This window comes from Humulus lupulus, chromosome 1, assembly GCF_963169125.1.
Source record: "Humulus lupulus chromosome 1, drHumLupu1.1, whole genome shotgun sequence".
Classification (NCBI taxonomy): Eukaryota; Viridiplantae; Streptophyta; class Magnoliopsida; order Rosales; family Cannabaceae; genus Humulus; species Humulus lupulus.
Genome location: NC_084793.1, coordinates 12,298,267 through 12,309,573, shown reverse-complemented (window position 1 = coordinate 12,309,573; position 11,307 = coordinate 12,298,267). Strand labels below are relative to the sequence as shown.

Here is an 11,307-nt window from a genome sequence, read left to right as displayed (position 1 = left end):
AGAGTACATGGATGAAAATGAATTTCTAGAGACATCAAAGATTCTGGAGTTTGGTAAGTTGTTAAACAAACTTTTATTTAGAATTTTATTTGTAATTATTGTTTGAAATTAAATCATATTTATGGAAATGTATAATATTGTAGAGATCACAGGTGATAGTGATACTACAACTCCTGGAGCTAATGGTAGTGAAAATGTTTCTGCTGGAGTTAGTGGTAGTATAAATGTTTCCGCTTCGCCTTCTGGTTCTATTAATGCTCCATCTATAGCCTCATCAGCTGCACAAGTAACTGATTGAATGAAGATGGGAACCTCATCTTTAGACTTTGGTTATTTTGTTGATTTTTTAAGTTTTAGTAGTTAGTAACTTTTGTTAAGGACTTTAAAATTTGAATTTGGACTTTTAGATTTGGACTATGGTATTGGTAATTTGGTATGGATGTTTAAATTTGAATTATGGACTTTTGAATCCATGGCTTTTTGTTTTAGGTTAGAGAAGTTAGAACTTGGATGTTTCATATAAGTTACTTATTATTATTAATTTGTGGAAATTTATAAGAAACTAAGAATTGTGCTATAACTTTTTGCTAATTAGTAAGTATTTAGTAAGTTTTTTAATTCTTTCTTTAATTAATGGTAAAATGTTGATCAATTAAAAGTTTGACAAAAATAAATAAACCCAAATTAAAAAAAAAGTGTGAAATTCGAACCCAACCAACCCGGCATCCCTTTCGAGCGGGTTCGGTTACACTTCTCCCACACCCGAACCCAACCACACTTGAACCCGACCACTTCCCCACCTGACCCGATCCGAACCCGAAGAAATCTGAGAGTAATTCGGGCGGGTTCGGTATTAATTTCTTCCACCCAAAACCCGACTAACCCGAATCCGACCAACCCGAACCCGACAAACCTGCCCGATGTGCACCCCTAGCCTAAATGATCCATATCTTGAGCTAGCCCTAATGAGTAAAAAGGAGAAGAAAAAAAGAAGGGATCGAGAGACATATATGACATGTTTGGAGTATCAGATTAACATATGGGACTAGACAGAATTATCTTGTCCATGGTTAGGTCTATTTTAATCTTTTAGAGGATTAGGATTGGACAAAATTATCCTGTTCACTAAAATAGTCCCCTTTGTCGAAGACTATTCTCGGCAGGTTAATATAGTTTAAGGGTTTTTTTTTAAGAAAAATAGAAACTAGTTGCTTTATAAATTTTAAAAATAATCAATTATATATCATAATTTTTTTAAAATATTATTTTATCTCCTAAATTATTATTTTTATTGAATATTATTTCATTTAATTTTTTAAATATTATTTAATAAAATATCTTATATTAAGTATTATCATAATTTATTTTTAATTATGAACATTACAATATTTTTTAACATTACTTTTTTATTAAAAAAATTATTAGTAAAATTATAATCATATTAAAAAATATATGTTTTATACTTTATTTAGTCTTATATTATTGCAATCCTAGCTAAGTGTTAGTTGTGAGGGTTAGAGTATTAGGACTTTTTAATTTTATTATTTAACATTAATTTTGAATTATCGCCTATAGTATTATCATTTTTAAGTGTTGGTCTCCAATTGGTGTACCATCTCAAAACCAACGAAAAATTAATGGAATAATTCATTATATTATATGTTGGTTGATATTCTTACATTTATTCTATTCGACGTGAGACACTCTAATAACATAAAGCATTAATTGACGCTATTGATTGAAGTACGCTTATAGTGGTGCAGATTCAATCATGGACTAGTGTTCTACAACTTCGACACCATATTAAATAATAAAAGAAAAAGAAATAATATTCTTTAGGTATACATATTATATTTTTCAATTACTTAATTCAATAAGGTTGGTTGCACTTTATACAGTAAGTGCTACAATTTCATTGAATATTGCTAATGGTTGTATCTTGTATACATCTGAATTGTACTGCCTATTCCACAGAGTCCCAAAAATATCCTAGCAAATTCAGTATTGTATAATCTTAATGATAAATATTAGTATTATTCATTAACCGAGGCTGTTTATAATTGATATGTATGAAGTTCAAAATTATCATGGCAGGAGATGAAATGTGTATTAGCAAATGGTCAGAAAGTTACACAACTAAAATCAAGAGACACCAAATGTGGAAAGGAAAATGAATATATATATATATATTTATATATTATTAACATTCCTTTTGGCACAATTAATACACGAATGCAATTTTGGTTTTAATGAAAATAAACTATAGACAATCTTGACACAAAATAAGACCCCCAAAAAAAAGGTGTAAAGTTCTTAGTCATGTATTTTTAGTTCTTAAGCAAGAAGAATGAAAATTTTCACCTATATTACTGAGTGTTTTAATGAATACCAAGTGTTATTCTTATTGTCCACCCGTGACATGTGGCATGACCCAATGGGTCCGTGAACCCTCTTAAATGGTCTGGGCCTATCCTAAACCTGGTGAACAGGGAAGGGCAAAACCCCATATAGCCCAAGCACCATCGAGCCCAACAACGTTCGATGGGTGCGAGCATAACGAAGAAACCAGGACTCATCTTCCCGGTCCCGACCTACCTATATTCTCCGAGATGCCAACTGAGGTGGCAGACTAACTAGTCGATGGAGATAGACCTTATTAAGAATCCAGGGGAGATACTAAGTGTCACGATGCCCATCTTGGAAAATGAACCCGAGTCCTGGTGCACGAACCAAGACTCTGGTAAGTGAACCGGGACATTAGTAAACGAACCCGGACTAAACTTCTGGATAGGGCAAGCCTAACTAGCCCCAATGCTGACCTGTCCCCATGAAATCTGGCAGTTGGTCTCCTCAACTAACATGCAGAAGAGGGTACGCACAGATCGTACATTGTTCCTAGGAAATAGTACTGCCATTACTCTGACAGATCCTGTCCTCAGGATCCCCTTAGAAGCCCACGTGGACCAGTCTGAGCTAACGTATAATGGGCTGCTGTAAGGCTTGGCCACACCTGAGCCGGCCCAATGGGCTTGATTAACTACATTTTATTATGTATCATTCTTTGTATTATGACTCCATTAGCGAGCAAACCGTGATTACATCTCTATTGGGCCCAGATTAGTCCGGCACAAGCCCACTGCACTTGACTGCCTATAAATAGGGTTATTTGTGCACTGTAGTAGGGATCCTAGATTTTTCTTTTATAAGCAATTACTCTGTAAAAACCTGTAGAAAATTCCATTATTAAAAGCTATCTAAGTTCTAATACAACTGACTCGTAGACTAAGACTCATTAACGTCTCAACCATATAAAAACTCTAATTGTTCGTCCTTATTTCTTTCTATTCGGCTCTTGCTTCTTAATATATTTCTAGTTTTCGAAAAACTCCTTAAACACCATGTTAGCCTTATTTATTTTTTCAGTTTTAGTTATTAGTTTTTTTGACATAATAATTAGTCTTATTAGCTTTGACACATATGAGTAACTGGTTCTATTTTAACTTATTTGAAAGTTTAGTTTGGTAAGGAAAAAAAATTGATAATAATAATCGTTTGCTTTTTAGTCCAGATCATCCCATGGCCATGGAAATGAATTTAATCTATACGTATTGGATTCTCAGACTTCCATTTATATGAAATATAATAAAGAATAGATGCTTTGTAGTCATTATCAATAGTCACATTCAAATTTCTAGACACAGTTTACACCACAAAATTTTAAGAGATATGACTCCTTTTAAGTAAAAAATGGATTACATCCATGCCCTTAACTCATTGGAAAATCATATTTCAATTATTTGATTGTAGATTTTCAATATAATTTTATAAGATCTCAATTTGTTTAAATAGATCAGATTATTAAAAAAGAAAATCTTTGAAAATATGTAGACACCACAAGATCATATATACGAAGCTGTGAACTCGACCCCGTGGATGATCTACTTACTCTACAAACTTATTTCATTCTAACTTAGAACTTTGCCTACATAAAACAATAAGCTAAAGTCTGAAAATCCCATTAGCAACAATCAAACAAGCAACAAAAGTGGAGTGAAAGAAGACAAGAATTACTTGAACAAGAACAAATAGGAATAAAGTAGATTTTACTACAAAATCAGAAATTCCAACTTTGTTTCCATACTTTTTACATTAATTTTTTAAGCAGAAAATAATTACGATATGGGGTTTGATTTTTTGGAGCTTAGAGAGACAATCCAGACTCCTCATCTTCTTCGAGAGTGGAAGTGTAGATAAAGTAGTTAGCCCAGATGAGACCAAACACACCAAGAAGAATCCAACCAAGAAGGTTGTTGCTCAACCCAAAGGGGAGTCCAGTACCTTCTGTGCTCAATCTCTCGTCCACCAGAGCCATCGCCGGACTAGACACCGCCATAGCTGCCGCCATCAACGAAGCTCCCATCCCCATCTTCTTGTTGCTTTCACCATCCGAAGATTTCTCCATAGAACACCTCACTTTTCCTCCCTTCGACAGTGCGGGAAGTGCTGGATTTCCAAATCCAAATTCAAACTCAAGTTCGGAAAAATCAAAATTGAAAGAAAATTACAAAAAAGTTATCGTCTTACCAAGAACGGGGGAGGATTGGATCCCCAAGGAGGGTTTGTGGAGAAGGGCCGCCCGGAGGACTGAAGAGGTTGGAGCACTAGCGGTGAAGCTTGCCATTTTCGTCTGATGAAGCTTGATTTTCCGAGATTGTAGAAAAAATTTCCGGGAAAGGAAAAACTGGTTTCGCAGTGACACAACTTGTTATTATGGAGTTATAAAGCCTTTCTTTTGCATTGGATTGAAGTGAAGCAACGGAGCAATGTGATTGGTTGGAAATCTGTCCAGGTTGCACCACACAAACAAAGCTTAGCCCTTCGTTTGCTATCCCTATCTGCTTACACCCAATCAACATTTGCCACGTGTCACATAATCCATTGTCTAGTAATACCATTTTTGTTGCTCTCATATCCACTTTTGTCCCTACAATATGGGATTATGCAAAAATCTGATTTGAATGAAAATATGTATGTACAGAAAAGTCACCTAGCCCAACCGTTACAAAATCCCCTAATAGACACTTTATTTTTGGGTTATTATTGCTATAATTTGACTCAGCTTCCCTAGAGTAATATGCCCAATAAATTTGTGGGAAAAATATGTGTTGGAACTTTACATGAAGAATCATTATGGTAAAAAGAATAAAGTGAACAAGTGCAGTTCCTAAAGCAAGAAAAAAAGGCTGTAAAATTTTTCTGCTATGAATCATCATTGTCACGTGTATTGTACTCCCTTCTCCATTGATGATCCTGCAAATGTTCAATTATTCGTGGATGTTGCACTGTTGCAAATAAGGGTGTTCGAACTTGACAAATCTGTTCCAATATTGCTTGTACTTCCCAATTGCTATATCTAACCAAGGCTTCATAATTCCGTCGTAGTGTAACACTGCTGCTCTCTCAATGTCCCCACGAACCAATTCAGAGTCATAACCCAGTCCAGTGATATGCCATCGCCTGTCCAAAGCCACCGTTTTCTTATAAAAGGTAACCCACCCTAGGGGCAAACTCCCAGCCATCCACAAGGGTCGCTCAGAACCCTGCAACCAATCACCCAGAAAAAATAACCATCAGATTATATTACAATGATCGCTTATCTACAGTAATGTTTTATTTTTAATCAACTGAGGTAATTCAGTTTAAGGCTCAAGTGGAACTAAGTAGTTGTTGTGAAGAGATTTTGACGTACCATTTGTAAGTATCTGTGGTAGACGGCAGTCAGATTTTGTTTTCTCCACACCTGTAGATCAAATAGATTTAATCCAAATGCCCAAGTGCATGCATTGATATCAAAACTCTTCGCTACAAAAGGGTCCGAAAAGTTGAGAAAGGTGTCCATCTGGCGATACGAAGATTTTCCTTTCTGACAAGTTTGTACTGCTCCAACTACTTTTCCCTTCATGTCAAGATGCCACAACCCAGTTAGGTCTCTTAGCACCACCACATCATGGTCAAAGAGTACTACCTTATTCAGTGCAGGGAAGATCTCGGGCAGATAGAAACGAAGGTGGTTAAGTTGAAAAGTAAATCTGGAATCACTGGACTCTTGCTTCAATATTGGATTATTATACTTGGTGAACAACCACCCAAAATTGTCTATGCTCTGGATTTGGATTGTGGCTTTGCCTGGAGGGTTCAATATGAACCACATTGAGATTGCAGGGAAATTGAGCGAATCAGTCACCACATGGAAAACAATTTTCTTTGGTTCCTGCACAATTTTATGACAAGATACAATGATCAAGAACGAAATAAAAGCCAAGAAGCTGCCGCAACATTTTTTTACCATTGCTTAAAATCTGCATTATTGGGAAGGAAACATAGAAGAATAGTAGGAATTCAAATTACCGCCGCTGCAGAAACAGTGGAGCTGACAACCACTGCACATGCCAGAATATTATCAGAGAAGACAACATAATGATAAAGGTTCTGATCATGCAAATTTTTTAGCTTCTGTTGCTTGGGAAGCTGCCTCTCTTCTGGCTCCAAAGCAAAGTATTCGGCAGTAAGGCGCATAGCAAGACAATGGAGCCCTTTTGGGGTACTTCGTGCAGCAATATGGACAAGATATGCTGCTTGCTTCTTTTGCGACCGAACTTGCTCTTCGGTTGTGTGAGCCATAGCACGGAGCTTAGCAGCCATGGCAGAGCAATCAGGGTACACCGCACTGGCTTTAGACAATGAAGTTTCCATGTGTCTCATTTTCTGCAAAGCACTGCAATATTCCCGGGTTTTAAATTGAAATGAATCTCTGGAACTCACTATGACAGAAAACAATTAAAAAATAAAACAAAATTATATACCTCCTGGACAACTCTGAATCCTTTGTACGCTCACCAAGTGCTCGTTCCACCTCTTTAATTCGTAGTCTCAACTCCTTTACTAAATGAGAATTACTACCTGGCGGTGCAAAACTTAAGTATGCTTTAGCTCTTATTAGTTGATCTTTCATCTCTCTTATCTTCTCATCTGTAACTTTCTGTAACTGAGTGTGCACGTTGCGATCATGGTGAGCTTCCTTATTATGTAGCAAATCTCTCATCTCTTTCGTCCTTTCTTCAGTTATTTCACGCAACTGAGAGTTAAATTGCCCCTGCAGGCAATGTCATTTTATACCTATAAGCAATACTGTAGCCCGTGGAGTAAGTTTTTCTATTTAGCTGGAAATATGAACGTTTGCCTATCTTACTATATTTAGAGATATCGAGTAAGAGGATATTTTGATTATAATTTACAAGCCCCAGCACAGAGGATATTATGATTATCCCAGTGCACATCGATAATTCTTGGAAGAATCAAGATTTTTTTAAGCTTTCCTTGCCGTGTTAGAGATTCCTGGTTAATATCTCATGTGACTAACACAATAATCACCCTTTGTTATGTACAAGTATTTTAGATTAGTTATAATATAATATTAGGTCCCCTACTCATTATCAAGGACTAAATTCACTATGACAAGTTTACTACTCAACTATGTTCTTTATCCTAGAAAATTTAAAGTGGACCCTCAATTTCTCTATAGCAATAAGAGATTTCTAAGAGGCCTTAACAATTCAGAAGACCAAACAGCACAACCTACTTATACGAGGATCTTAAACTTCAATTTCAAACTCATTCAAAATCACGGATCATTAATTATGAAAATCTTAAATGAGTAGCCTAAGTCAAACAGAAACAAAGAAACATTTGCAGTGGGAAAAAAGATCAAGTAACAAATTAACACACAGACAGCGGAAGCTTTAGACTTCTTTTTATACCCAAAAAAGAAAACAAACTTAAGGATGAGGTGAAACCACAGCATGCACCAGAATAAACCATGTCAAAACTGTTTAACATAAGCTAAATAAGTCTGTTTCACGTTGAATTTTCTTAAATGCAAACCTTTTCTTGAAACACGTTCGATATCCCCCTCTGCTGAACTTGTTCATCTCTTTCTTCTTTCTCATTATCCGTTTCTGCTATATGAATGCAGCAGACCGACAGTAAAGAAAATGACAAAGACAAAAGTCGCATACAAAGAAATAATACACATCAGACTGAGTACCAACCGTTTCTATTATCCACAGCATTTGTCGTGTCCCCATTGATTACAGACCTCTCCAAATCACGAATATCTTCGGATGAACTGTAACTAGCTGTAGAATTCTGATCCTTATCCTTATAAACAACTAGGAGTGGCTCTTTCAAGCCTTCGCCACCTTCCTGTTACAAAAAAGTATACCAAATTCAAAACAGTTAAAAAAAAAAAAAGAGAATGATTTGAATCACACCCAGATCAAACTGATGAATTTTAATTCTACCTGTTGAATAGCTTTCAGTCTCAAATCATCTCTTCTATATTTCTGCACCAAAGAAAAAATAATAAACCCATCTTCTAGTTCAACTTCACCATTCACCAAAAAGAAAAACAAAAAGCAGGCATCTACTACGAAATTACAATACTCACACTGTATTACGCAGCTGGAATGTAATGAAAGAAAATCTAAAAAACGGGGTTGAAAACCTTCATTTCATAAGAGTTTATACCAATAAGCAACAAAACGAAATTCCTATGAGTTTAAACAGGGACTTAAAATTTGCTTGCACTAAAATATCATCAATTCAGGATTCTGAAATCCATTTTTCTATTTCTCTCATTTCGATGAGCAATCGAATAGAGAAATATCATATAATTGAAGACAAAAACTTAGATTAAGGGAGAAAGATTCATACGATAGTCGCTAAATCTTCAATAAACTCTTTCCGTCCTGCAAAGCAAGTTATCAAATGCACAAATCAATACATAAATATGCATATCTATATGAAAGATAGAAATGCACGCCATAGAAGAATATTCAATCGTGAATATAAATATATACATATATAAAAAAACAAAACAAAAAATTAATACCAACGGAAGCGAGATTCTTGAGCCTATAGGAGACGAAAACTAAGGGAGCTAAAACAGAGAGGAAAAGCAGAGAGAGGATGAGGATCCTCTGGCATCTTCTGAACTGCTTCATCAATGATCCAATGGCAGACTGTGAGCGATCACAATGACACTAGTCGCTCTTCGCTCTCCACTCCTCCAAAAACACATCTCACAAACTTCTCAGATCACAGAGAATTTGACGCTTCGATCACAACAAGCAACCCAAACAAAGTATCAAAATCGAAAAAATCGAAAGCTAGGGTTTCAGATATTTCTTTTCGAGCTTTATGTTTTCAGGAAGAGAGAGAGAGAAAAAGAGATGGATGGCTTCGTCGGCCATGTTCTGTGCCTGTGAGGAAGGTGGTTTTTCCTTCTTGGACCCTTTTTTTTATATTTTTTAAAACCTTTATTTGTTTATTTTATTTTTTCAAGTAAATAAAAAAATAAATAATTTTTAAAAAAAATTATTTATTTGTATTTATGTTGTTTAGAGGGGTTTGCCTTGAGATTGAGGACGCCGAGATGCGATTGGGACACGTTGGTAGGGACAATCAACGGTGATGCTGGGGCCTACGTGTACCGTCTTGATTAAATACCGATAATCACAAAAGTTCCGCGTATCAGCAATTTCTGGTTCCACCTATCAGCGCTTTACACGTGTCAAATTCTTTTCCTTCTTTTTACCTCTTTGTTTTATCATGATTTTTTTTTACTACATATTTTTTTAACCGTTTTTTTTGGTTAACATTCTTACTTTAGGAAAATATTTCAGACAGAAGAAAATGTGTTTTTTCAAATTGAACGTTTTGGTTTTTGACCAGTAACGTCATGAATATTATTCAGTTTTTTTTTTTAATTTAAAAAATAATTTTCAGAAAATTTTAAATAAAGAAACACGACTAGATCATTCTCTTGTATAATTGTATTCATTGAACTCAATACATGCCTGGACTGGTAGGTAGGGAATTTTTTTTTAATTTTTATATATATTTGACCTTTTTCTAATATTTTTTTTTTATTAATATGCTCTCATTAAATATGTTTTGTTGGTCATGTTTACACACTTTTTATATGAAAAAGAACAATAAAATTATTTAATTCCTTCAAAAAAAATATCTGATTTGATCATCATTTGATTAAAAAAATATCTTCAATGGCACAATAGTAGCTTATATATTCTCATAAAAAACAATTCTATAACTAATAATTATAAACAAGAACTGTATAATTTTCAAGTGGACAATAGTGGCTTCTAAGGGACAAGACTCTTTAAAATGCTAGTGCACATTCATTTATTTCAGGGAATTATATTTTCTAAGACAAATTAAACTATATGCACAAATTTCATATTTTTCTTCACAAACTTATGTATTATATAATATAGAAGCAACGTCTTATATAATATAGAAGCAACGTCTAATGTACGTTTTTTTAATTTTAAATTTATAAAGTTTGTTTATCATTTTGATAAAAAATGATTCACTGTTTTTAAAATATATATATAATAGAATGAATTATAATCATATAGTATATATAAATATTTATATCAATAATCTTTACATATATGACATCTAAACACAATATTGACATATATATATTTACAAGACTACATAAACATATATATATAAATTATAATAATATTTTAAAAAAATAGAAATAAAATAAGAATAGAAAAAATCATAGTGTAGACATTAGTATACATGCATCAACTATTTTTAGTTTCTAATATATCTTGCAATGTTCTTTGTTGAATTTGATGAAGAAAAAAAAAAGCTCAAATCACTTGATAAAAAACAAACAATCACACAAATTTATAAGATAAAAAAAAAATATGTATGTCTTAATTATTTTTAAATAAATATGATTTAATTATTTAAATTATCATAAAATATCTTTAAAATATCCAATTTTAATTAATTAGTTAATTTATTTTTGTTTAAGTTTATGTTTGTTATAATTTTTAAATTTGGCAGTGATAACAAAATATTATATATCATATATTTGATATAATATTAAGTTTAAGTTTAAGTTCAATTAAATTTTATTTAAATTATAAAATATATGGTTTTATTATTTTTAAATAATCATCATTGTAAAATAAAATATTTTATTTTAATTTGTTTGATTATTTATTATTATTTTTTATTTAAACTTAAGTCCTGTTTATAAGAGATATTTATTTATAAATAGATATGAATTAATTATTCTTTAAAATAAACAGAAATAGATCTAAAAAATATTTGATTGGATATTTAAGAATGATCTTTGTTTTGTTTTTCTTGGTTGAGAGGTTATGTGATGAACCCTCAAATTTGGGTCAAACCCTTGGGATCCAA

General features: G+C 33.3%; 2 protein-coding genes across 3 annotated transcripts; both read right to left on the bottom strand.

The window, feature by feature from the left end:
• Positions 1-4,086: 4,086 nt before the first annotated feature.
• Positions 4,087-4,743, bottom strand: LOC133785615 (photosystem II reaction center W protein, chloroplastic). Its single transcript, XM_062224835.1, has 2 exons — positions 4,585-4,743; positions 4,087-4,503 (listed from the first exon to the last, which is right to left on the bottom strand). The coding sequence occupies exons 1-2, from the start codon at positions 4,679-4,681 to the stop codon at positions 4,202-4,204; spliced, it is 399 nt and encodes a 132-aa protein (XP_062080819.1). The 5' UTR covers positions 4,682-4,743; the 3' UTR covers positions 4,087-4,201.
• A 382-nt stretch (positions 4,744-5,125) lies between these two features.
• LOC133785605 (probable galacturonosyltransferase 6) lies at positions 5,126-9,351 on the bottom strand. Of its 2 annotated transcripts, none has more exons than XM_062224825.1 (9): positions 8,951-9,351; positions 8,773-8,807; positions 8,361-8,402; positions 8,109-8,262; positions 7,942-8,018; positions 6,864-7,153; positions 6,409-6,775; positions 5,750-6,271; positions 5,126-5,600 (listed from the first exon to the last, which is right to left on the bottom strand). In XM_062224825.1, the coding sequence occupies exons 1-9, from the start codon at positions 9,060-9,062 to the stop codon at positions 5,325-5,327; spliced, it is 1,875 nt and encodes a 624-aa protein (XP_062080809.1). In that variant the 5' UTR covers positions 9,063-9,351; the 3' UTR covers positions 5,126-5,324. The 2 variants fall into 2 exon arrangements, with proteins under 2 accessions (XP_062080809.1, XP_062080812.1); XM_062224828.1 differs by having other exon boundaries at positions 7,942-8,015.
• Between the last annotated feature and the right edge of the window lie 1,956 nt (positions 9,352-11,307).